Source organism: Macaca fascicularis, chromosome 3 (genome assembly GCF_037993035.2).
Source record: "Macaca fascicularis isolate 582-1 chromosome 3, T2T-MFA8v1.1".
NCBI classification, from domain to species: Eukaryota; Metazoa; Chordata; class Mammalia; order Primates; family Cercopithecidae; genus Macaca; species Macaca fascicularis.
In genome coordinates this window covers 82,404,657-82,431,776 of record NC_088377.1, presented here as the reverse complement: position 1 = coordinate 82,431,776, position 27,120 = coordinate 82,404,657, and the positions used below count along the sequence as shown (strand labels likewise).

The 27,120-nt window shown below is 43.0% G+C and overlaps 1 protein-coding gene across 5 annotated transcripts; it reads left to right on the top strand.

Moving 5' to 3' along the window:
* Positions 1–26,724, top strand: C3H7orf57 (chromosome 3 C7orf57 homolog). Of its 5 annotated transcripts, none has more exons than XM_045389107.3 (9): positions 1–88; positions 751–821; positions 6,024–6,209; positions 8,196–8,304; positions 11,859–12,015; positions 15,251–15,348; positions 18,229–18,401; positions 20,074–20,085; positions 25,641–26,724. In XM_045389107.3, exons 2-9 carry the CDS (start codon positions 767–769, stop codon positions 25,685–25,687), a joined length of 837 nt encoding a protein of 278 aa, XP_045245042.1. In that variant the 5' UTR covers positions 1–88; positions 751–766; the 3' UTR covers positions 25,688–26,724. The 5 variants fall into 5 exon arrangements, with proteins under 5 accessions (XP_045245042.1, XP_005549677.2, XP_045245043.1 ...); XM_005549620.4 differs by having other exon boundaries at positions 18,181–18,401; XM_045389108.3 differs by having other exon boundaries at positions 666–821; positions 18,181–18,401.
* The last annotated feature ends 396 nt before the right edge of the window (positions 26,725–27,120 follow it).

Below are 27,120 nucleotides of genomic sequence, written 5' to 3'. Positions count from 1 at the left end.
GGGTTTGGTTGGCTGCAGCCCGCCAGCCGTGTAAAAACTCCAACGCCGGGCGCCGCGGGCAGCACCCACGGAGACCCGCGGGGAGCTGGTGAGCCTGAGCGGGCTGGAGGACAATGGGGGCGCCCACAGGGGCCCCGGCCTTGTCCACTGTGAGGAGCTCACGGTGCGGGCAGTGCGCGCCGGGGCTGGAGGGAGGGGACCACCTTGTCGCCGGGTTGGGATGAGCACAGGGCGGGGTCTCCCAGCCTGCCCAAGTCCCGCGGCCCCTTTGTTACCTGTTGTTTATCCTCTCTGTACCTACTGTATCCCTGGCGTGGACGTGCCTGTACTGAATACCCGACGTGACGTACCCCCTGCTGTGTGACCCGCACGCACGCATCTCTGCTGAATACCCCGCGTGAATGTGTCCCTGCTGTGTACCCGGAGTGCGTACGCCCCTGCTGTGTACACTGTGTGGACGTGCCCTGCTGTCTACCTGGCGTGCATGTGTTCCTGCTGTATACCGGCGTGATGTGCTCCCTTCTGTTTACCTGGCGTCGACCTGCCCCCTGCTGTACACCCTGCATGGAAGTGCCAGCGCTAGGCGATCGCAAGGCGCCTGCAGGCGTGTCAGGTGGAGGCGTACAGACCGACCTAGAGGGGGCGCGCAGATTTTGCTTTTGCAGTTGCAGCTTCTGACAGCGGGTCAAGCAGGCAGCGTCCAGAGCACCTGCGAACACCAGGTCCGGCAGCATCTGTCTTTTCCCGCAGCGTGCAGCGCCTGACCATGAGGAACACGAGCAAGGAACTTCAGGGCGCCACGCACCGCTACGCTCCCTGCGGTGAGTGCGCCCTGAGCGCGTCCCGGCCAGAAAGAGCTGGGTGCGTACACTCTGCTTACTAGACACGCTGTGGACCCGTCGTCCTCTATGTGGGCTGGAGGGGGGTGTGAACGATGGAGGACCAAGTGATAAAACTAACAAGTCAAAGAAAGGCACAAACTGCTCCTGTGCCTGAGTGTGAAATCAAGACTTAAAGAGAAATATGAGTGGGGGAAGTCTTGTTTTTCTTTATTTTCAACAAGAGAGAACCAAGGCTACCTATCTTGTTCAATCTGGAGCAACAGGATCCCTTGGAAGTTTTCATTGTCATAGTTCAACCCTATACAGTTCTCACAACTGCGTTCCTGAATGTTGACCTGGGAAGTTTCTTTTCTAGCTGAATTCCCTAGGTATTTCATTGAATCCCTAGACCTTGCTCCTACTTTAGACCCCAAGCAAGTTAAACATACATTCTGGTTTTAGTGTCTGGCTACAGGAAAAGGAATTCAGTGAGGTTCATGTCTTCTTATGTGCCAGGGTTTGAAGTGGAGGAGAGGGGAAGGAAGAATAAATCTTGAGATGCTGTCATCTTTTTTCTTTTTTCCTGTTTTTTTTTTTTTTTTTTATTTTATTATTTTTTTTTAATTGGGAAAGACTGTAAGAGGGTAGAGAAGAGAGTCGTGGGGATCAGCTGGGACAGCCAAGTTGGAGCTGGTCGGCACCCTGGAGCCAGCACATCTGCTCAGAAGTGAACCATATGTGGCCCTGCTGCATACTCTAAGCATGTTGCTAGCCCAGAGGGCTACCTTGTGACCGCTATTGAAGATAGTGTGGCCATGCTGGGGATTGGAAAGGGAACAGCACAGAAGGCCTGGCTGATTTGCCTTTTCCCAGTGGGCTCTGGAGCCTTTATGTGACTTCTTGGTGTCTTCTAGTGGCCTTGTCTGTATGAACAACACTAAGGAACACTAATAACTGCCAGGCACTGTTCTAAGTGCTTTATATTAATATATACTAACTCATTTAACCTCATAACAGCCCTACAAGGTAACATTACCCTCGTTTTATAGAGTTTGGAGTAATTTGCCCAAGGTCACACACTTTGTAAGTGACTCCACTGCTGTTAAGTGAGGCCACAGCAGCCTAAAGCAGGAGCCTGTGCCCCGCGGGTATGTGAGCATATAACACACTGCTTTGTGCCTTAGAGACCAGAAGAGCAGGGGGATCTTTAGTTCATCTCATAGACTGTCACAGACTGTGTTTCCTCACTGATGAAACAAGGGTACTAATATTTGGCAAACGAGAAGGCAGGGAAGGCTATATATAAAAAAATCTATATGATAGTAAATGATTGATATGGTACAAGTGCCAACAATGTGTTTTGCATGATAAAAACTGTGATAACTCTTAGTCCCTTTAACCCTCTGTGTGTGTGTATGTGTGTGTGTGTGCGCGCATGAGGTGATCACGGTTGGTTCTTACTGATCCGGGCCCTCGCTCTCTGAGTGCCTCCTTTGCCTGCATTTAGAAATGGCCAACCAGATTCGAGTTCAGTGCCTGTTCACAGCTTCCAGTAATGAGAAGAAGGTAGAAGACACACTGTTCTCTGTGGATTAATTAGTAATCAAAACACAGAGTGGAAAAATAAAGCAACAATAAAATGCCTTCTCTCAAAAAGAAAATATTTGAACTGAATATGATCAGACTATGAAGCTGCTAAATTATCCTATTCATTCTTAAATTGATTCTCTGTGATCTTTTGTGCAATTCTTTAAACCTTTTCCAATTTTTTTCTTTCCTTTACAAAACCATATAGTGTTTATTCAGCTATTTAATGTCCTTTAGATACTTAAGAGATTGTATTAAATACCATCCATTAAAAATTCGATGTCTAAGCTTTTAGCTTTAAAGGATGGTTACTTCTCATTTCTGTATGCTTAAATGAATTGATTTATTCAGTACTATTTTCCTGTGTGTCTACTGCGTTAGTCAGCATTCTCCACACCAACATAACCAACAGCATATCCATGTCTACCTTTCTATATACATACACATATATACATAGATAGATAGATAGATAGATAGATAGATGTAAAGAGAGAGAGAGAGATTTGTTTTAAGGAATTGGCTCACATGATTGTGGAGGCTGGCAGGTTCGAAATTTGCAGTGCAGACCAGCAGTCCGGAGACCCAGGGAAGAGCTGATGTTGCTGTTTGAGTTTCAGAGCAGTCTGGAGGAAGAGTTTCCTCTTTCTGGGGGAATCTCATTCTTTTCTCTTAAGACTTTCAATTAATTGCCCACAAAAAGAGTCAAACTCTGTAAAATATTTAAAGAGGTTTATTCTAAGCTGAATATGAGTGGCCAAGGCCTGTGACACAGCCCCAGGAGGTCTTGAGAACATGTGCCCAAGATGGTTGAGTCACAGCATGATTTTATCCATTTTAGGGAGACAGAAGTCATAGGAAGACATCAATCAATCCATGTAAGGAATACATTCATTCAGTTTGAAAAGGTGGGATAACTCCAAGTATGTGTGTGTGTATGTGGGTGGGAGTTGGTTCCAGGTCATAGGTGGATTTAAAGATTTTCTGATTGGTAATTCGTTGCAAGTTATTAACCAAAGGCACAGAATCAATAGAAAGTAGTGACTGGGTTAAGATAAGGAGTTGCAGAGACTAGGGTTTTTGTTATGTAGATGAAGTCTCCAGGTAGCCAACTTCAGAGAGAGTAGATGTAAACATCTCTTTTTTTTTTTTTTTTTTTTTTTTTGAGACGGAGTCTTGCTCTGTCACCCAGGCTGGAGTTCAGTGGCCAGATCTCGGCTCACTGCAAGCTCCGCCTCCCGGGTTCAAGCCATTCTCCTGCCTCAGCCTCCCGAGTAGCTGGGACTACAGGCGCCTGCCACCTAGCCCGGCTAGTTTTTTGTATTTTTTTTAGTAGAGATGGGGTTTCACCGCGTTAGCCAGGATGGTCTCGATCTCCTGACCTTGTGATCCGCCTGTCTAACATCTCTTATCAGACCTAAAAAGGTGTCAGACTCAATTAATTCTCTCCTGGATCAGGAAAAGAGCTGGAAAGGGAAGCGGATTCTCTACAGAATGCAGATTTTCCCCACAAGAGACAGCTTTTTAGGACCATTTCAAACTATGTCAAAGAAATCTATTTTGTGGTAAAATACTTCAATTTCTCTCAGGACCTGCTATCTGTCATGTGATGCTCTACTACAGTCAGGTTGCAATTTGGTCTCTGATTGCCACAAACAGTCTGTTTTTTCAGTCTTAAGATCTCTGTTTTAATGATAATGCTGGTCTGCTGTGCCTGAATTCCAAAGGAAGGAGGGTATAAGGAGGCACGTGCAACCTCCCTTCCCATTATGGCCTGAACTAGTTTTTCAGGTTTACTTTGGAATGCCCTTGGCTGAGTAGGGGGATTCATTTAGTCAGCTGGGGGATGGGGGGGCGCAGGGCTTAGCATTTTATTTTTGCTTTACTCTGACTGGAGGAAGCCCACCCACATTACAGAGGACAGTCTACTTCACTCAAATTCTACTGTTTTTAATGTTATTTTCATCTAAAAAACGTCATAGACACAACTAAAATAATGCCTTACCAATATCTGGGTACCATGGTCCAGCCAAGTTGACACATAAAATTAGACATTATATCTACCCAAGAAGAGGATATTGTGTTAGACTCTGAACATACTGCCCCTGTGACAGGACATTCTGATAAGTGCTACTAAATACACCCAGTCGCTTGTGTCACATTAATTGCATCTCTTGTATCTGATATTCTTCCTGGGTTTTGTTTCTAAAGTTCTCAATCAGGTGTGATTTTTTTGTCTTATATTTGGGTATCTGGTTAATCAATTTCAGATTCAAATAGTTACCTAGAACACCAGGTGTCTGAATGCCCCGGATCTCTTCTCTCTGTGAGGGTCATCAATAAACACTGGTAACTCCAGGTCCCTGGGATTTTGCCAACTCACTTGACAGAAGCTCCCAGTAGGACTCCAGGGAGTCTCCTGGGTGGTCCCAAGCCAGTCTGCAGGGCCTGTCCTGGATGCCCTCAGCTCAAGGCCTTAGGGAGCCTCATGGCTTCACCAGGCCCATGTTCAGCTTCTCTGTCCACAGCCCCTTTCTGCATGGGCTCCACTCAGGAAGGGAAGAAGGACAGAGAATAGCTCTCCTCCTCCACTCGATTGTGCCTGGCTTCTTCATGGGACCTTTGACAATACAAACCACACAATCTGCACTCCCTGTGTTTCAACTTGATCTTTCTCAAGGGAACCAAACCCAGTCACCTTAAGAATTCCTGAGTCTCCACCTGAGAAGTTTTTCCATAACACATAGGCACCTGTTTCCACCATTTTTCAGGAACCATCTAGACCTCTGGCCACCTTTCACTGCTCTCTTTGGCCTCAGGCATAAGCAAAGCCATTATTATTGAAAACAGTAATTACACATTAATAATAATGAAAGGGACAAGGAGAGAGGGAGAAGGAGAGTGATAAGGTGAGATGAACTCTCACGTGGGGAGTCTGGGTGGAGGGAAGGTACTGTACTCGCTTGTGTGGAGACGGGCTGCTGAGCTGATTCTAGCACCCTTGCTCGGTGGACAGGTCTCTTTGACCACTCCCCAGTTCCGCCTCTTGTCACTTTTGTGCTAGTGGTAAACGTGTTCAAACAGGCTGTTATTTCTGTGACAGAACTTAGATTTCAGTATTTTTAGCATACTAAATTTAGCAAATCTTGGTCAACATTTAGCCATATATTCCACAGGCTTACCCATAACGTTTTATTTAAGTGATTTGGGATTTTTCAGGAATGTATATTTCCCAGCATAACCGGAAATACAGTTGTCTTATTTTTATGGAGGATTAGGAGAGAGAGACAGAGACCTAATGAGGCTTGGGTAACTCCCTGGGAAGCTAAAGCACCCATGAAAGAGGCTGAGCCCTCAAAGCTTTCCCTTCGGTTGGTGCCAGTGGTGGCATCTTGGTGGGCAGTAGAGACTGGATTGCATGGGTTGTGTTACCATTCACATCAGGAACTCAGAAGAGGGCATTTTCTTCCTTGCTAATAGGCTTCCACAGAGCCTATTAGGCTCTGTGGCCTGCACTACTCCACCTGATGGGGCTGTCTGCATAGACACTCTGGTAGAGGACTAGAGGCCACCCTGGCACACAGCAACAGCGTGGCCCTTTGCCTCTCTCCTCTATAGATTGGTATTACCATCTTCCAGTGAAGCGCTCTGAGAAGGCCGTGGATGCCCCACCGGCGTCCCAGATCCCAGGTCTCAGCAGTTTGGGAGACTCACACGGCAGGGACCTGCCTGGGACTCGGAGATACTGGATAAAAGAAACAGATTCGGAATACGTGAAGCTCGCGAAACAAGGCGGCAGGCCTGGTGAGCCCCCGCCTGCCCTGTTCAATGTGGCAGCCTCGTGGGCGGTGAGGGGGGCGTTTGTTCCTAATTTCTTCCATATAAAAATATTACTATAGAGTCTACATGTTTAGCTTAGGGCCTTTGGAAATTTAGGTTAATTAACTAGGTGTAGGGATGGGCATGCTCTCCAGGGATGAGCTAATTTTTATGATGTTAGAATAAATAGGCCGAATTCACAGAATTGCCTGTGTAGGATATTTCTTCTGAGTAATGCCTTTGCGATGATCCAACCTTCCCTCACCCACTTTATATTCTTATTACAAAGAGAATCTCAGGAAGTTGCCTCCAAGAGAGAATCTGTCTTTGCACGCTACCAATTCTTGGCTAATTTTTGAAAAGGTTTTGTTTCCTGTTGTTTATTCTCATTGCGGCTTGTCCTTTGTATGAAAATGTTTTCGAAAATGAAAACCATAGATGAGTTTCAGTGTGATGTTGATGAGGATCAAATTTTGATACATGATTTAATTGAGAAAGGACTGCTTAATCATGCTAAAAACTAAGGTATTTGAGCTCAACAGAAATTACTCAGAGGGTTGGGAGATCACATCTAAAATGTCTCAGAGCCAGTCTTGGGGTCAGTGACTTTGAGAGACACTAACCTTTTTTCCCCTCTGGCTGCCATTACTCCTGTGGGGATTGTCAGAAAGAAAATGGGAAGCAAAATGGTGACATCTTTGCTTTAATATTAAAAGGTTGGACTAAACAGTTTGATGGACTAGGTGTGACACTCAGAGAACAGGACCTAGACATTTTTTCTTAGATTCACCTCCTCCTGCTGTTGTTTAAAAGAACATTAAGGGGACAAACTCTGAATGTCGGTAAATCAGATAAAAGAATTGCATCAATAGTAGTTTCCTGAATGTGATCATTGTGCCATGATTACGTCAGGAATGTCTTTTGGCAACATCCGCTGAGATATAGGGGGATGACTGGGCATTATGTCTGCAACACGCTGCCCAATGATTCTGAAAACAATAATGACAACAAAAATAATAATGAGAGAGAGGGATAGACAAAGAGAGAAAACATAAAGCAAATATGGTAGAATATCATCTGGGGAGCCTAGGTCAGGGTACAGGGGAACTCTTACTATTCTTGCAATGTTTCTGTAAGTCTGAAACATTTAACAATGAAAAGTGCTTTAAAAGTAAAAAAAAAAACAAAATGAAAAGTTAAAATTTTATTATTGATAGTAATAGGTCAACCAAAGTTGTCTGCTACTGCCATGGGCACTGTTATCATTTTGCTGTCCTTATTATCAGGAAAGTCAGTTCTTCCCACTCCCTGCTTTTTGAAACCAGAGGAGGGAAGTGTGGGGAGCTAGAAAGCAAGTGGGTGAGTCGGGAGCTGGCCTGGGCCTCTGAGAAGGACCCTGTACTCTCTGTGCCTCTCAGGGTTGGCTCTAAGGTGACTGTGAAATCTCCCAGGTACCTTTCAGGGGCTTGTATCCTACTTCCCATCTGGAAACCTGGAGGGGTGGCTTCTTCTGGAAATGGTGGGGGTGGGGTTAGGGACAGCTCCACAGTGGCAGAGGACAGTCAGACTGTCCTATGCTAGGAGAATGGTGTGGGGGTAGCTGAGGATGAGGGAGCCAGCATGTGCAGTCCCTGGAGACCTCAGCAGTGGAGGGACGGGCCCCCTCCAGGAACTGGTGGATGCTGGCCTGCATAGATGCAGCTCAAGACCAGGAGCTCTGTCCAGATCTGCAAAGAGTGAGATGTGGGGAGGCATACAGGATTTCCCTTCTTGAGCACAAAGCAGGACGCCCAACTGTCAGCCTGTGCAGAGACAGGTGAGGATCAGGGATGCTCTGTTAGCCCCTGGATCCCAGAGGCAACCCCAGGGAGACCTGCAGTTCCCCTTGTAAATTGAGCCTATCACTGGCAATGCTGTGTGTCTGTGTAGGGGCAACGGGGTGTCTCACAGCCATGTCATTTTCTCTTTGAGATTTGTTGAAGCACTTTGCCCCTGGGACCAGGAAAGGCTCCCCGGTGGCCTACTCCCTGCCAGACTGGTACATCCACCACAGCAAGCCACCAACAGCCAACCAGCAAGAGTAAGTATCTTAAAGCACTCACATTGTTGTTTATCTTTACAGGAAAAAAAAAATAGCCCAATTTGAATTTTAAAAATACAAATGTCTAATACTGATAGTAAGCATGTAATATGACAACTTCAGGTTCTCTTTTACAATAGCCCGCTCTTTGAGGGATATAGCCTAAGTTGTCAGAAAACCAGAGTTCTGGAAACCCTGGCATTTTGTGCCACCCTAGAGTCGTGTGTCTTTGGGCTCCTTCTTGGTAAATTGCGCTGTAGTGTTACTGGCGGGTCTTTGTTCTTAGAGCTCCCAAGATGGTAGCAAGCCTTTTGTTCTCTGACCTGGGGTTCTTGGCCTCACGGATTCCAAGGAATGGACTCTTGGGCCATGCGGTGAGTGTTATAGCTCTGTTAGAAGCTGTGGGTCACGGAAGAGACCCTTGGAACCCAGTGACTAGTGTTCAGCTCCATTAGGGCAAACCCAGGCACTTAGCTGTGCAGGAACAACGAGGAGCCTCTAGCCCGATGGGGAGTGTCAATGGGTGCCTCGCTGGATCAGAAGTACAGTGGACACTCTGCCAGATCTGGAGGGGTGGAAATTAGCGGCAGGTCTGCGACGGAGGCAATCAGCAGTGGTGGACGGCGGGCGAAAGCTCAGCTCAAGCCGGGACAAACACAGACCAGAAGAGTGTGCAGTTGCAAGATTTAATACAGTGAAAACAGGGCTCCCATACAATGGGAGGGGACCCAAAGGAGTTTGCCACTGCTAGCTCAAATGCCTGGGTTTATATCCCGATCATTGTCCCTCCCCCTGTGCTCTCAGGCAACAGATGATTGACTATTTCATTACCTCCTGCTTTTAGCCTCATTGGTATTTTAGTGAGCTCTCTTTACTATCTGATTGGTCGGGTGTGAGCTGAGTTACCAGTCAGGTGTTTAAAGGTGGGTGCAGTCACCTTCACCAGCTAGGCTTAGTAATTCTTGGCCGGCCTAGGAAATCCAGCTAGTCCTGTCTCTCAGTAGGACTGACCACATCCTCCTGACGTGGAAATAGCAGCCTATCCCAAAGGGTTCTCATTAAAGACAAAAGGCACTAGGTAAAGCTACAAATATATGAAATCCTAAATTTCTATGTTCACTATTGAGTTATGAGGAGCCATTGTTCCCATAATATTTGAAATGTGTAAGAAATTTCTATTTGTGGACATGCAAACTTTATCTCCAAAACCACCTCTCTTGGATTGGGAGGTAAAATGAAAAATCATTTCAGGCCATTTCCCCATTTTTTTGGGCTTGAAAATAGGACTACCATAGATATATTTACAAGTAGTTATCTGGTGTTACTTGAATGTTCTGCCATGGTCACAGTGCGGCTTTTGTCTTCAGGATTCTGTTTCCCTCTGTAGTTTAAAATGAATACGCAGGGTGGCTCACACCCAGGTGGGTGGATCACCTGAGGTCAGGAGTTCGAGACCAGCCTGACCAATATGGTGAAACTCCATCTCTACTAAAAATACAAAAATTAGCTGGATGTGGTGGTGTACGCCAGTAGTCCCAGCTACCTGGGAGGCTGAGACCAGAGAATTGCTTGAACCCAGGACGCAGAGGTTGCAGTGAGCCAAGATAGCACTGCTGCACTCAAGCCTGGGTGACAGAGCAAGACTATCTCCAAAAAAAAAAAAAAAAAAAAAAAAAAAAGAAATACTCTGTGCTAACAGAGGTTACATCAAAGTGGATGAGCTGAGCAAGAAGAGAGAGTCTTAGAAGGGGAAGCAGGAGACTGGGGGCACTCCTGCAATGCTGCTTGCGCTTGCAAGAACAGAGCAGAGCAGGCAGCCTCAGGTGAGAGTAGAGCCCGAGTACCCCAGGCAGATGTGGAGGGATGGGTTTCCTGAGCACGCTTGACCCTGAGCTCTGACTGAGGGGTGCCCAGTGGTCCTGTGGCTACTGGACTCTAAGCAGCTGTTCACTTTCTTGCAGCCGAGGGTGGCTCCTGCTCTAGCTGGGTGCCCTGAACCAACGGTTAATTCTTGGGGGGAGGTGGGAGCACTTCATGTCTCTGGGGTGCTCCTGGAGAGCGTTACCTCAGGCATGCCCCTTCCTCCTATATCCACACTTCCTCATGGACTTTTTCGTCACTTCTTTCTGCTTTTTTCTTCCAAACTGTTGGTACCCCTGTCCCTTTGCTATCTCCTCCCACCCCATATGTCCTGACTAATTGTCCAAGCCTTCTAGTGATGATCTACTTCTGGGGCCTTCAGTGTTTTTCGTCCTCCTGGGACCTTGTCCTCCTCTGGACTGCAGACCACCTGCTCCAGGTCCTGGGACAGGCCGAGGATGTGAAAAGCAGGAAGCACAGGAGAAATTCTTCCTTCACTGAAAATCTGGGAACCCAGGAGCTACAACTTAACACGCTTTTTTAAAAAAATTGTCCCTCCCTTTGTTGTTTTCAATGCTCATCTGTCTCTGTGGGCTTTTTACTGCCCTCAGACTGTATCAGAAGTGGGAGGGCTGGGGAGAGGTGCCGCTTCTCACACCTGTGCTCCCTGAGCAACTCAGCCACACCCGTGGCTTCTCTTACTGGGTATCTGCGGCCACCTTCCAAGCCTGCATTTCCAGCCTCTGACCGCTACTTCCTGGCCTCTTCACTCGCTCTCTCAGAGGACCCCAGCCACCTCCTTTAGGTGCTTTGCTGCAGTGGTGCCCAGGACCCTACTCCTCAACCTTGCCCTTGATGCCCACTTTGCAGCTGGGCCTCTTCTCAGCATCCTGGAGCCCTGAACAAGTGCAAATGAGGAGTGGGACATTGCGGGGGGGGGTCCCTGCAGCCCCTCAGACACTGCGTTGGGGGGGTTGTGCTGCCGTGTCAAATTTGAATGCAGTGTTCTTCCCTGTTCAAACCTGGTTATGTGTACAGATGGTCCTTCGGGGATCTAAAGGCTGAAGCATTCCAGTGCCTTTGATGCCCCTTCTGTATGCGCTGTGTGTATGGGAAGACTGGTTGCTAGTTTAAATGCCCACATTAAAAATGACCATCCAACAGGAAACAGAGCATGTTATTATTATTTTAAATGAACATGATAAATGGTAAATGTTTAGGGGTGTTTAGTTAATTTAAGGGGTCAAAGTGGTAGATGCTATTCTAAAATAAATAATTATTTTAGAAGATATGTTTTATAATTTCATATTTTAGTATATCTCGTTTTACTAATGTCGAGACCTTGTGATTTCTGAGTGGCCCTCCTGGGAGGCAGGCCCCGGAGGGGTTGGTGTGTTGCTTAGCAGGCACAGGAGGGAAAGGCCTGTCTGTGTTTTCAAGGAGGATGGGTAGTGCTGATGTCAAGAGAGACGGAAGAGAAGAGAATAAGGGAGGGAGAGAAAGAGAAAGAGGGAAAGAAGAGGAAGAGGAAAAGAGAGGGAGAGAGAGAGGAGAAAGGAAAGGAGGGAGACAGTGAGAGAGGGAGGGAGACAGAAGGAGAGAGGGAGAGGGAGAGCCAGCAATGGAGATGAAAGGAAGGGAGGGAGCTGAAATGGCTCTGAGCACCGGGCTATAACTGCTGTCTGTCCCTGCAGAGTGCGGGCTGTCTCCATGCCGGATTACATGGTTCATGAAGAATTTAACCCCGATCAGGCCAACGGTAGCTATGCATCCAGAAGAGGGCCCTTCGACTTCGACATGAAAACAGTTTGGCAAAGAGAGGCTGAGGAACTTGAAAAGGAGAAAAAAAAGGTGATGGGAGCCCATAAATAGATGGCATCCGCATCCGCTTTGCTTCTGTGGCCCCGAGTAATTAAGTGCTGTGATGTTAGCTGCTGGTGGCGTCTTACGTTGCCCGTGGCATCGGCCACGTGCTCTGTGTTTTAAGTTTGGATCTACTAAAAGGCAAGCAGCCACCATACTGTGGTCTTTCTTTTTCTTTTTACGAATAATGACTTTAAGAGGTAAGATTCCTTTTTGCTAGATGATTTACAGATAGTTAATGCTTATCTAGAGGAAAACTGGCTTAGCACTTCTGATCTGGCAAATACAGAAAAGGAATTTTATATTTAGTTATCCCATTTCTGAATGTTTTCATTTATTTAAGTATTAGGCGTTTTCTGGAATACTCTTTGTTGATAATAAAGGAAGAGAAGATGAATTCTCTTCTTCTATGTGAAGTCCTGGTGGTGTATTTGATCTCAAAGGAGTGACTGGCCGTGCAGTGAAGGCTTCTCAGAGGATGTGTATTTTAAGAATGCAATGAAGAAAGTTGGAAGCAATCTTGAATTGGTGGCTCTGTTGTTGGGAAGTCTTGATCAGAGGCCCTTCTCTCCCCTTTCCTTGGGGCTGGAAGGAACAAGAGCCAGGCCTGCAGCTCTGCCAAGGGCTCAGTATTGCCTGGGGCTTCAGCACCACATCTCAGATTAGTCTCAGTTCTTGCAACTCTGGGGTTTGTGAGTGAAACGGTGAAGTTCACATTACAAATAACAGTAGTGTTTGATACAGAGAATAAGAGTGAACACTGTTGTCACCTGACAGGTGATCATTTTGAACAGTGAAGAGAATGGATGTGTCTCAGCATAGGCGGCAGTTGTTATGAACTATCTATGCCTGATTCCTAGACTGTTGCCTCTTGGTTTGGAGGGAAACCCCTCAGTTTATTTTGGGGACTTCAGTAGCTGAACACCAAGTAGAATGTCAACTGGCTGCAATGGGCCACATGCTTTTTCTTTAAGATCTCCATGTCCAGCTGTGATTCGGATTTTGGGTTGTTTCCGTGATCTGTGCAAAGGCACTGGACCTTTTATTGTTGTTTTTTGTTTATTTTTTTAATTAGAGAGAAGTTCTCTCTCTGTCACCCAGGCTGGAGTGCAGCGGCATTATCATAGCTTACTTACACCCTCGAACTCCTGGGCTCAAGGGCTCCTCTGCCACAGCCTCCTGAGTAGCTGGATCTACAGATGGATACTGCCGTAGACACTCAGCAAAATGGACCATGTTAAGAATCAGATCTATCTCTTAGTGTTGTGCAAGTGGCCAATTACACTGAGTTACAGCCTCTAGTGACAAATGAACCTTTGGATATTAACCATGGTTACAGCTCACATCTACAGAAATCTTAAAATGCTAAATGCTATATCACTCTCAAATCAAGTGGGGTTTCTAAGTTAGTATCCATTTACAAAAGGTGTGCTAGGGGCTGCACAAAGTTCCGGAAGCCAGCCTCTCACTGTGGGGAAGGAGATAGGGTGACAAGCGGTGGTGGTTAAAGATACACATGCTGAATATTTAACAGGTAGAGGGACATGATGTCGGGTAAGGTGCAGGGGATGAGCACCGCATCGGGATGGACTCCGATTGCCCTAATAAGACAACACAATCACCACTTTGGTAAGAAGGTCACCTATGCGTGATGATCACATCCTGGGCGTGGACCAGCCGACAAAGTGCTTCCTCAACTGTGCCCTGGCCCCACATGGGGCACGTGGTGGACGCTTGACAAGACTTAGGGCACATGTGTTGCCTGTTGGTTACCAGCATTCATGGGGGTCTTGCTCACCTACAGGGTGATCGGGGGATCTTGTTTCCTTTTTTTGAATAGCCATCTTTTCTTCCTGTAATTGTTAGCAATACCTCCACGGATTTTGTTTGCTTGGTTTGGTTTTTTCCAGTTTTCCTGTAGCATTTATTTATATTTCTTTTAATAAGAAATAATTTACATAGAGTGAAACCCACCTTTTATAGAGAACTGCTCTCCAGGTTTTGACTAAGGTGTCCCTTGTGTACCACCACAGCCGTCAAGGAACATAGCAGTCCTGTCGCCCCCAGCATTTCTACACCTTTTTATGGTCAGCCCCTCACCAGACCCTTGCAAGTCCCGATCTGTTTTCAGTCTTTATAGTTCTTCTGGACAGAGCAGGAGCATCGCCATCTTGGACAAGCCTCTCATTCTAAAAGTCCACCTTAATTAAAACCGCCTAAATCCAAGGGGAATTAGCCTAACTGCTAAGGTCAATGAACCACAGGTAACATCTCCAACCAGAAACATTCAAACTCCTCCCTGACCAGAGACATGGTGGCCCCTAAATAAGCTCCCTCCAGCCAGGAAGATTCCAGTCCCGAGTTAACCGCCCTCCGGGCTGAAAGATGTCTGCCCCGAGATAACCTCCCCTCCTCCCAGAGAGTTTCCAACCCCACCATGAACTTCTCCACACACATGGACATTCCAAGCTTCTCAGAAGCCCCCTCACCCTAAAACCAATATATACTTTTAGTCTGTAAGAAAAAGTGCCCCTGACCACAATCGGCCAGGAGCGCCTCTCAGGTTTTAACTAAAGAAAACCTGTCTTTGACTGTCAAGCCGCATTTCGTGTTTCTTTCCTCTTTCTTTAATTCGTACACTTCCTTTTCCAGAATGTGAAATCAATGGAATCATACGGCGTGGAGTCTTTCCTGCTTGACTTCTCCAATGTGGTGTAATGCATGTACATTATGCATCTACATTACATACGCGTGGCTGTGCTATTCCGAGTATCAGTAGTTCATTCATTTCTGTTGCTGAGTTTCATTGGCTGATCATGATACCATTTGTTTATCCATTCATTTGTTGGTGGACATCTGGGTTGCTTCCAGTTCTGGGTGATTATTACAAAAGCATACAGGTGCTTTTGTGAACATATGTTTTCATCCAGGTGTGGGAAATTCCTTCAGGACCAGGCTCTTAGCTGTTCATTGTTTTTCCTCCTGAGCAGATGGCATCTTTACTCAAATATAGAAACTGCTTTTGAGTTACAGACTGTCCCTTTTACATAACTATTTTGTTGAATGAGATGATTGCTGAATTATATTTTATTGTGACCATTTACAATGACCACATTGAAAGTCCAGCCCTACAAGCTTTGTATCTTTGCTACCATTGGTGAGTTTTCTTCTAGTTGTTGAGTGCTTTCCACTAACTCAGGGTTTTGCGTGTTTCCTCACACAGCTGAGGCTACCGGCCATTGACTCAAAGTACCTAAGCAAAGCAGACACCCAACTTGGCCCTAAGGACCCTACAGGAAGTAGACTCTCCTTCCCCCCCATGTAAGTGCTTGAGCTACGCCCGCACTGTCTGGACTGGGTTTGGGTTTGGCTTTCCGTCTTTCATCCGGTAATGACTGCGCCAGTGACAGCATCCACACAACTTCCCGAAGCCCTGTCTGCGGCCTGGCCTGGCTGTGCCTGTCGCCCCCTCACTGTGGTTTCTGTTCCTTCCTAATGTCATTTTGCCACTGTTGAACACATCTGCCCTTCCAGGTCATGCTTGCTGGAGGTTGGCAGTGTGGAGGCCCTGCTTCTCCATCAGGCTGTGTCCTGCCTGAAGCACCCGCTCCCTCCGAGATACCACCCTCACCATAGTTTGCCGGGGCTGCTTGTCCTGCATGTAGGGGCCACTAGGTCCTGATGTTTCTGTGTCCAAGTCCTGAACTGAGGTGTCTGCACCTTGTAAGCGTGCTGGCTCTGTTTCCAATTGGAAGATAAAGCAGGCACACTGACATTTGCTGATCCTCCAGCTGGAGAGTGAAATCCCTGAGGCCTTAGGTGTCTTCTTACTCTCCCAGATCCAAGTTTAATGCTAGGATAAATGTTATTAATTACCTAACTAATTCTTCAAACAGCTTCTTGTCCAATGGGGAAAAAATAATCAGATACATTGCATTGTGACAAATGCCATGACAGCACCAAGCTAGACTGATAGAGAGGGGAATATACATGTATTCATATGTGTTTATATATATGTAAGTATATAGGTATACCTAGACATGTATTTATAGATGTGCAAGAGAGAGAACATGAAGCATTAGGAGTGGCTTTGATAACAAAGTGATTGGGCGCAAGAAATCCTCCCACCTCAGCCTCCCAAGTAGCTGGGGCTATACGCATGCACCACCACACCCAGCTGATTTTTTATTTTTTGTAGAGACAAGGTCTCATTCTGTTGCCCAGGCTGGTGTCAAACTCCTGCACTCAAACAATCCTCCTGCCTCTGTCTCTCAAAGTGCTGAGATGGAGGCTCAGAGAGAACAGGTGGTGGGTTGCTACTGCTCGAGCTGAAAGCTCACACTACCTCCACCGTGGCAAACTGCCCTGTCACTCTTCAGTGTGGGTCAGGGTAAGATGTGAAGATGCAGTAGATGGTGAAAGGCTAAGCTAACAACAAGAAATGACTGGAGACAAACCTGTGTAAGAGAGTAAAATAGCAGCGGGTAACCATTGATAAGGACAAGAAAGAACCAATAAGAAAGTAATCATTTGTTGTTTTTTTTTTTTGGATGGAGTCTTGCTCTGTTGCCCAGGCTGGAGTGCAGTGGTACGAACTCAGCTCACTGCAGCCTCCACCTTCCAGGTTCAAGTGATTCTCTTGCCTCAGCCTCCCAAGTAGCAGGACTATAGGTGCCTGCCACCACAGCTGGCTTTTTTTTTTGAGACAGAGTCTTGCCCTGTCCCCCAGGCTGGAGTGCAGTGGTGCGATCTTGGCTCATTGAAAACTCCACCTCCCCTCCTGGGTTCACGCGATTCTACTGCCTCAGCCTCCTGAGTAGCTGAGACTACAGGCGTCCACCACCGCGCCCGGCTAATTTTTTGTATTTTTAGTAGAGGTGGGGTTTCACCATGTTGGCCAGAGTGGTCTCGAATTCCTGACCTCAAGTGATCTGCCTGCCTCAGCCTCCCAAAGTGCTGGGATTACAGGTGTAAGCTACTGTGCCCAGCCCCCTTCCTTCCTCCCTTCCTTCCTCCGTTCTTTCCTTTCCTTCCCTTCCCTCCCTTCCCTCCCTCCCCTCCCTCCCTCTTCCTTCTTTCTTTCTTTCTCTTTCTTTCTTTTCTCTTTCTTTCTTTCTTTTTCTTTCTTTCTTTCTCTTTCTTTCTTTCTTTCTCTTTCTTTCTTTTCTTTCTTTCTTTCTTTCTTTCTTTCTTTCTTTCTTTCTTTCTTTCTTTCTTTCCTTTCTTTCTTTTCTTTCCTTTCTCTCTTTCTCTCTTGTTCTCTTTCTTTCTCCTTCCTTTCTTCCTTCCTTCCTTCCTTCCTTCCTTCCTTCCTTCCTTCCTTCCTTCCTTCCTTCCTTCCTTCCTTCCTTCCTTCCTCCCTTCCTTCCTTCCTTCCTTCCTTCTTTCCTTCCTTCCTTTCTTTCTTTTCTTTCTTTTCTCTTTTTTCCTTTTTTCTTTTTTTTGAGACTGAGTCTCACTCTGTTGCCCAAGCTGGAGTGCAGTGGTGTGATCTCGGCTCACTGCAACCTCCGGCTCTCAGGTTCAAGCAATTCTCCTACCTCAGCCTTCCGAGTAGCTGGGACTACAGGTGTGCGCCACCAGGTCCAGCTAATTTTTGTATTTTTTGTAGAGACAGGGTTTCATCAGGTTGGCCAGGATGGCCTCGATCTCTTGACCTCGTGGCTGCCTGCCTCGGCCTCCCAAAGTGCTAGGATTATAGGCGTGAGCCACTGTACCCAGCAGTTTTTTTGTTGTTGTTTTGTTTTGTTTTTAAAGGTAGTTCTGAGCAATCCATTACTATGAAGGAAGGGGGTGGTGTTTTCTTAGGAAGGCTTCCCAGTGAAATACTAGAATTATTACTAATTCTTAATTGACTATCACAAAGAAAGATTTTGGAAGCTGAACTAAACATGCTCTCATCCCTGTACAAGGGATGCTTTGACATGCACTTGTTATGCTTAAAAATGGAGACAGTGAGACAGACAGAGAAGCAGAGGGAGATACAAAAGGGCAGAGAGAGATAGAGGGAGAAAGAGAGAGGGAGAGGCAGAGAGAGAGGTTTGTTAGGTTTGAAGGGACAGTGACACCTATTTAGTGTGTTCACGGAATACTGCTTCTGCTTTATCATTAACCCTTGTGCTTAAGTTTCACATTACTTTTACTCTTTTTAAGGCCTGGTCAAAAAAACAGTTCACCTACCAATTTTTCCAAACTCATTAGCAATGGTTATAAGGATGAGTGGTTGCAGCAGCAGCGAGCTGACTCAGGCAAGAGGACCCCGAAGATCTCCAGGGCGTCAGTGTCATCTCAGTCCCCACGAGACCCGGAAGGTCCCCAGGATGCAGCGAGGCTCCAGGACGCAGAGGCTCCTGAAGGTCCTGAGGATGCCCCAGGTGAGGCACAGGCAGCCATCTGTGTTTACTGGAGGCTTGGTTAATTGTGATGCAGCAGCTGATGTTCTTATCGCATGATGCTTCTCGTAATGAGAAATGAATAACCCAAAAACGATGTGAAAACACACATAGAAGTACCAAGGTTACAGATAAGCAAGAGGGTAATACATGTTTTGCTCTTTCCTCTTTATTCAAATGAATAGCGGAAGTCATGACTTTTGGGGTTTTACATTTTATTTGTCAAAAAGTTTGATAGTCCATTTGATATAACAAACAAATAACATACCAAATAATATCAACTTTTAATCTTCCAGATCCAAAAAATGTTGACCCTAAAATGCTTAGACTTTTGCATAAGCAACTGGTCCTTTTTGAGATCACTTTTTAAAAATTTTTGAAAATAAGTCAAAATTCAAACTTAAAATTACTCCATTATCTTAAACTTTGAATAATTTAGAACTTTCTCTGTAATTAGATGTTCAAAGTACTATATTAGTTTTAATTTATTATAATATTTTATTTTATTTATTTTTTGAGACAGAATCTTACTCTGTTGTCCTGACTGGAGTGAAGTGGCACAATCACAGATCACTGTAGCCTCGAACTCCTGGGCTCAAGAGATCCTCCCACCTCAGCCTCCCAAATAGCTGGGACTATAGGCATGCACCACTACATGCAGCTACTTTTTTGTTCTTCATCAAGACAAGGCCTCACTATGTTGCCCCGGCTGGTCTCAAACTCCTGGGCTCAAAAAATTCTTCTACCTCTGCCTTGCAAACTACTGAGATTACAGGTGTGAACCACTGTGCACAGCCATTCATTTTTCTTTTTAATAGTACAGAAAGAATTCATCTTATTTTTTCAACACATCCATCTTAATACCTATTGAGCATTATGTTCAGTATCCACAGCTCTATTAATTATTGACCATTTGCTTCTGGGAAACTTGTTTTTACTCTTGAGGCTTGAGTTCTTTGATTAAGAGGAAAGATGGCGTGTTATGCCTCTTCAGACATTTCAAGTGTTTGGTGTGGTTATTTGTAAGTGAGGTCACTGCTTGCCCTTATTCCACACCCTGTTCCTTACTGTATTTGTTGAGCAAGATCTGCCACTTACTGGCTGACTCTCTCCTTTATTATCCTGGAGGATGAGATGGTGACAAGTTCATATTCAGTGTTGGTAAAAAGCACCCTATTGGCTGGGCACGGTGGCTCATGTCTGTAATCCCAGCACTGTGGGAGACAGAGGCAGGTGGATCACCTGAGGTCAGGAGTTTGAGACCTGCCTGACCAACATGGAGAAACCCCATCTCTACTAAAAATACAAAATTAGCTGGGCGTGGTGGCGCATGCCTGCAATCCCAGCTACTCGGGAGGCTGAGGCAGGAGAATCACTTGAACCCGGGAGGCGGACGTTGAGGTGAGGCAAGATTGCGCCATTGCACTGCAGCCTGGGCAACAAGTGGGAAACTCCGTCTCAAAAAAAAAAAAAAAAAAAAAAAAAAGAAAAAAGTGTGCCCTATTGAACTTTACAATGTCAAGAGTGTTTTATGACTTATTGTTGTTTTAAGTAATATAGAATTTTTATTAACTCTTTAAGTAATTATGACTTCTTTTAATACTTGGTCTGTTTCGTTAACCTGAACAATGAATGTACTTGTTTTTTATTACAGAGTCTTCTCACAGTGAGTATTTATAAAGTAACCTGCACCAAAACAAGACAAAAGTCTTACACAAAAAAATCGATGGACATAGTCCTGTAATCTGAGACTACAGCCTCTCGGCAGCCTGGAATGTCCTTCTCCAAACTGCATGCATTCTGACTACAAAGCCTGTGCCATGTCTGTTTTAAAAAAATCGGAGTTCCAGAAACATAACTTAGGGAGAGCAAAAAGAGGATCGCTTACACTGTTAAAACATGATTCTTCTTCTTCTTTTTTTTTTTTTTTTTTTGAGAGGGAGTCTCACTCTGTCACCCAGGCTGGAGTTCAGTGGCGTGATCTCGGCTCACTGCAAGCTCCGCCTTCCAGGTTCACGCCATTCTCCTGCCTCAGCTTCCCAAGTAGCTGGGACTACAGGCACCCACCGACACGCCCGGCTAATTTTCTGTATTGTTAGTAGAGACAGGGTTTCACCGTGTTAGCCAGGATGGTCTCGATCTCCTGATCTCGTGATCTGCCCACCTCGGCCTCCCAAAGTGCTAGGATTACAGGCGTGAGTCACTGTGCCTGGCCTATTGTTCTTTTATACGTGTTACACAAGCAAAAACATACTTTAGTTCATAGGCACACACTGTATTACTCGCCATGTGAGAGTCATACTGGAAAAGGTAAGTAAAAAGCCATGGGAGACTCCAATTTATTTTTTAGTTTACTTTTTATTTTATTTTTAATTGACTAATAATAATTGCATACAACTATGCAATGCAATGTTTTGATATATGTACACATTGTGGCATCATTAAATAAAGATAACTAAAATATCCATTACCTCAAATACTTATGCTTTTTTTTGTGGTGATCACACTTAAAATCTGTTCTTTTAACGATTTTGAAATATACAATATATTATTATTAACTTTATTCACCTTGCTGTGAAATAGATCATTAAAACTTAACTCATCCTGTCTAAGGGAAACTTGGTACCCTTTGACCAACTTCTTCTCTTATCCCATCAACTACTAGCCCATCCCCAGCACCTAGCAGCACATTCTGTTCTGCTTCTATGAGTTCAACTTTTTTAGATTCCATATATGGCTGCAATTATACAGTATTTGTCTTTCTGTACCTGGCTTATTTTACTCAGACGAATGTATTCCAGGTTCATCTATGTTGTCACAAATGACAGAATTTACTTCTTTTTTAAAGGCTGAATAGTGTTCCATCGTGTATATACCACATTTTCTTTCCTTATTCATCTGCTGATGCACAGTGAGGTTGATGCCATAGCTTGGTTATTGTGAATAATGCTGCAGAAAATTTGGGAGTGCAGTTATAGCTTTGTGACATACTGATTCCATTTCCTTTGATATATGCCCAGCAGTGGGATTGCTATATCATACAGGAATTCGATTTTTAGTTTTTTAAGGAAGCTCCATAATGTTTTCCATTATGGCTATTCTAATTTGCATTTCACCTTCAGTATGTAAGGGATCCTTTTTCTCCATATTATCGTCAACACTTACTTTTCATCTTTTTGATAATAGCCATTTTGACAGGTGTGAGATGATACCTCATTGTGGTTTTCATTTGCATTTCCCTGATGACAGTAATGTTGAGCTTTTTTTTATATACCTGTTGGCCATTTACATGTCTTCTTTTGAGAAATATCTGTGCAAGTCCTTTGCCCATTTTTAAATTGGATTATTTGGTTTTTTTTGCTACTGAGTTGAGTTCCTTATATATTTTGGATATTAACCCCTTATCAGACTTATCGGAAACTTATACAGTTTCCAAATATTTTTTTCCTGTGCTGTGGCTTGTCTTTTTATTTTGTTGTTTGTTTCTTTTGCTTGCAGAAACTTTTTAATGTAGTCCCACTTATTTTTCCTTTTGTTGCCTGGGTTTTGGTGTTCTATTCAAAAAATCATTGCCCAGACCAATGCTGGGGAGCTTGTTCCCTATATTTTTTTCTACAGGTTGAGCATCCCAAATCTGAAAATCTGAAATCAAAGGAAATGCTCATTCAAACATTTCAGATTTTGGATTTTTGGATTTGGGATGCTCAACCAGTAAGTATGCAAATATTTCAAAATTTAAAAATAATTGAAATCCCAAACACTTCTGGTCTCAAGGATTTCAAATAAAGGATACTCAACCTATAGCAGTTTTACAGTTTCAGGTCTTTTGTTTAAGTCTTCATCTATTTTGAGTTGATTTTAGCATATTAAATGAGATGAAGATCCAATTTTCTGTCTCTGCATGTGGATATTCAGTTTACCCAGCACCATTTATTGAAGAAACTGTCCTTTCCCTCATTGTGTGTTCTTGGCACCTTTGTTGAAAATTAATTGACTGTTAATGCGTGGGTTTATTTCTTGGCTGTATCCATTGATCTATACTTCCGTTTTTATGCCAGTACCATGAGGTTTTGCTTACTCTAGCTTTCCAATATATTTTGAAATCAAATAGCATGATTCCATATATCTGCTTTTTTTTTTCTGTTTGCTTAAGATTGGTTTGGCTATTCAGAGCCTTTTGTGGTTCCCTACAAATTCTAGGATTTATTTTCTATTTCTGTGAAAAATGTCATTGGAATTTTGATAGGGATTGCATTGAATCTGTACATTGTTTTGGGTAGTATGGACATTTTGACAATATTAATTATTCTGATCCATGTATGTAGGCTATGTTTCCATTTATTTGTGTCTTCCTCAATTTATTTCATCCATGTTTTATAGTTTTCAGTGTATAGGTCTTTCACCCCCTTGGCTAAATTTATTCTTAAGTATTTTTTAATGCTAATGAGACTGGGATTGTTTCCTTACTTTCTTTTTCAGATCATTTGTTGTTAGTACATAGAAAGCTACCAATTTTTGTCTGTTGATTTTGTATCTTGCAATTTTACTGGATTTGTTTATCAGTTTTCATAGTTTTCTGGTGGAGTCTTTAGGGCTTTCTATATATAAGATCACATTGTCACCAAACAGAATATTTCACTTGTCTCTTTATAATATGAATGCTTTCTATTTATTTTTCATGCCTAATTGCTCTGGCTAAGACTTCAGGTACTAAGTCAAATAGAAGTGGTGATAGTGAGCACCCCTGTATTTCTCCTGATCTTAGAAAAAAAGCTTTCAGTTTTCACTGGTGAATGTCAAATTAGCTGTGGGCTTCTCACGTATGGCCTTTATTGTGTAAAGGTACATTTCCTCTATGCTTAATTTGTTGAGAGTTTTTATCATAAAAAGATGTTGAACTTTGTTAAGCACTTTTCCTGTATCTATTAAGGTGACCGTATGGTTTTTGTCCTTCGTTCTGTTAATTTGGTATATCACATTTAATGATTTGCATATGTTGAACCATCCTTGCTTACCAGGGATAAATTCTGCATGATCATGTTTTATGATCTTTTTAATGTGCTGTTGAATTTGGTTTGCTAGTATTTTGTTGTGAATTTTTGCATCTATGTTTATCAAGGAAATTGGCCTGTAATTTTCTTTTCTTATAGTGTCCTTGTCTGACTTTGGTATCAGGGTAATGCTGGCCTCATAAAATGAGTTTGGAAGTGCTCCTTCCTTTTCAATTTTTTTGGAACAGCTTGAGAAGAGTTAGTATGAGTTCTTCCTTTACATGTTAGGTAGAATTCACCAGTGAAGCCATTATGTCCTGGGCTTTTCTGTGATGGGAGAGTTTTTTTTTTTTTTTTTTTTTTTTTACCTGATTCAATCTCCATACTAATTCTTAGACTTCAGATTTTCTATTTCTTCATGATTCAGCTTTGGTGGATTGCATGATTCTAGGAATGTATCCATTTCCTCTAGACTATCCAATTTGTTGGTGTATAATCGTTCACAGTCGTCCTTTGTGGTCCTTTGTGTTTTGCAGTATCAGTTGCAACATATCCTCTTTCTTTTCTTATTTTTTTCAGTCTTTTCTTTTTTTCTCTCTTAGTCTAACTAAATATTTGTCAATTTTGTTTATAATAAAAATATTACTCTTACATTTTTGATCTTTTCTATCTTTCTTCTGCTAACCTTGGGCTTAAATTATTCTTCTTTAGGACCTCAAGTTAAATATACAAATGCAGCAGGTACAGAAGATCACCTTCATAAGATATGATAAGGGTTTTATTATTCTGCATTGTCTTAAGAAGATAGAATTTACTTCACCATTGACAAAATATTACATATCTGATCAAGGGACTATCATTTGATATTCATATAAATGTATAAACTTTATATTGCAGGTGTTATGTAATCTTTGTGTTTATATTATCAGCAAGATCTGTTTAATTTTGAAGAAACCTTTTAAGCTTTCAAATTAATGAAAGCCTAAATAAGCAGCAAAGCCCCTAAGAGCTGAAGAATCATCATGCGGAGAAGAGGATCTGCTCTGCTTAGTTTCTGGATAGCTGAGGCGGGTGTCACTATGAAACGCTTGCTCCCACCTCTCAGTATCTCTGATTTCAAGGCTAATGCTAGAGCTTTTGACATCCACACTCTCTCCACTGTCAGTCTGACCACCATTTTCCTTCCTGTATTTCATTTCCTCGTCTTTTTTCCTATTTTCCCTGCTGTCTATCATGGTTTTAACTTTATAAACAATAGGCAATTTAGAAAGTGCCTTTTTTTTCCTTCCAACTAGACATCTCTCCACTTAGAATGTGTTGCTATAACTTTCTGGAGACTAATCTTGTCAAGGCTTCTTATTTTATTTTATATTGTTAAGATAGGATCTTGCTCTGTTGCTGGGCCTGGAGTGCAGTGGTGCAATCATGGCTCACTGCAGCCTTGACCTCCTGTGCTCAAGTGATCCTTCTGCCTCAGCCTCCCGAGCAGCTGGAACTACAGGTGCATGCCACCATGCCTGGCTAATTTTTGTATTTTTTATAGGAACGAGATTTCACCATGTTGCCCAGGCTGGTCTTGAACTCCTGAGCTCAAGCAATCCACCCACTTCAGCCTCCCACAGTGTTGGGATTTTAGGCGTGAGCCACCACGCCCAGCCTAAGGCTTCTTCTTAATGTTTCTTTCCCTCTGTGAGACACAAGATTATTATTATTCTTGTTTATTGCAATTTTTTCTAGCTGTCCTAGATATTTTGACGTGCCCTAAAGCTTCGCATTAGGAAACTGGTACACTATTGTACTTTGAGAGGGTCAGCATTAATGAAGATTTCAAAAGACTTGGGAGCAGGGACACGTGCCATGCCAAGACTGACAGCCTGAGTTGCCCCACCTCCCTACTCGCCTTGCCCAGGCTGTGCTCATACTATTTATTTAATAATTCTTGTCAGTGTGCTTATGTCAGCAGAAACTTTCCACAATACACAGGCAAAACTCATGAATTAAACTGTTTCCAATGGGGCACTCTCTTCTAGTCTACCAGTGCAGAAGTTGTAGTCTTGTGTTTCCAATGTATGATTTATGCCAGGATCATAAGCTCGATTTTTCTGTAGACTCAGAAATAATCCTTATTAATAGGTACAGAACTATGTGTTTTCTTATATTTAAAATTAAGGTTTTTTAATTTATAGAAAACGTCATCTTTGTCTACTTATTTATTTACTTTGTGTTGCAGGCCCAGAAGAATCTGTATCTGCATCAACACCAGCAGAGCTCAAATAAATCCTGATGCAATATATATTTAGGATAATTTTAAAATGGCTAAATATGACATGACTATATTATAGCTATATTTCTGAGGCTCTTTTTGTATTTTATTAATATAGACTCTCATTGAATAATTTAACTTGTAGCAGATTTGACATTGCTGCATAGAAGGGGCAGGTGTTGGTTTTTGTTTCTTGCGTTTCTCTGGGATGTGAAACACATGGCTAACAAACACAACTATGGCCTCTGGTACCCTCTGCCCTGCTGGCCTGTTGATGTCCCAGTATCTCAGAACCAATCACTTGCCCCTGTCATCAACTAACATAACCTCCTACTGTGTGAACCACTCTTAGCGGGCATTGCTACTGGATTCTTGACTAGAGGAAACTTACAGAACAGGTGTTAAACCTTTTCCAATATTTGGTATTGCAATCTTTACAGAAATCATTTTCTAGTTACAAAAAAATTTAATTCCAGAATATGGTGATACAGTTTATGTTAAGAAAAATATTTTAATTTATTATGCCATGAATTTATTAACATTTAATATAAAATATTGTAACATTTGCTGTTTTTAAATGTTTGCTATTTTTTCATAAACTGAGATTCAAAATATTAAACATTTATTATTTTGTATAAACCTTTAAGTAAAAATATGCTGAGTTTTAATATTTAATTTAGTAGAATTAACAAAAACTCCCAAGCTGAATTACTTTGTTTTATAAATGTTAAATTGTTTATATTTAAGTAATTAGCTGAAATATAGTTCTATGTTTTGTATATTAATTGATTAATAACAATAATTTTATGTGGGAATGTTTTAAAAAAGCCAAGTAAAGCCACAGATATTTTAGCTTCTTTCCCAGAATAAACTTATCATGCATTTGCTTACCTAAAATTTAAGTTTCAAATTAGTTCTCTATATGAGACACTTAATTGAGCATATATATCTATATTCATTGATCAAACTGATATGCTACAGGAGAATGTATGCAATATGTAAAAAAATGCAAATGGCTGTATGCATTGAATAAAAATCATATGCAATTACAGTAAGAAGTTTGTTTTTTCCCTTTCCTATTCTCTTCCTTCCTCTATATGAATTCTTACCTCATTTCCAGACACCTCCGCCTTAATGAAATAGTCATGAGGAACAGATGTCAATAGTGTAGAACTCTTCAATTCTTTATTCAGATTATTATAGTAACAGAAACCTGTGGTTTAGGAAAAATGAGGACAAAATTTGGAGTAAGGACCAGTGATCAAATTTAGGCTCCACCTACAGTAGCCAGTGTCGACCTAAACAACAAGCAGAGAGGCTGTCTGAAAGCAAATGGTATTTATTTGGGAATGAGGCAGTTCAATGTAGATATAGTAAACTATGCACATATAGTAAACTGTGCACATATTCATGGAGGTCAAGGAAGACAAAAAGAGAGAGGATTACA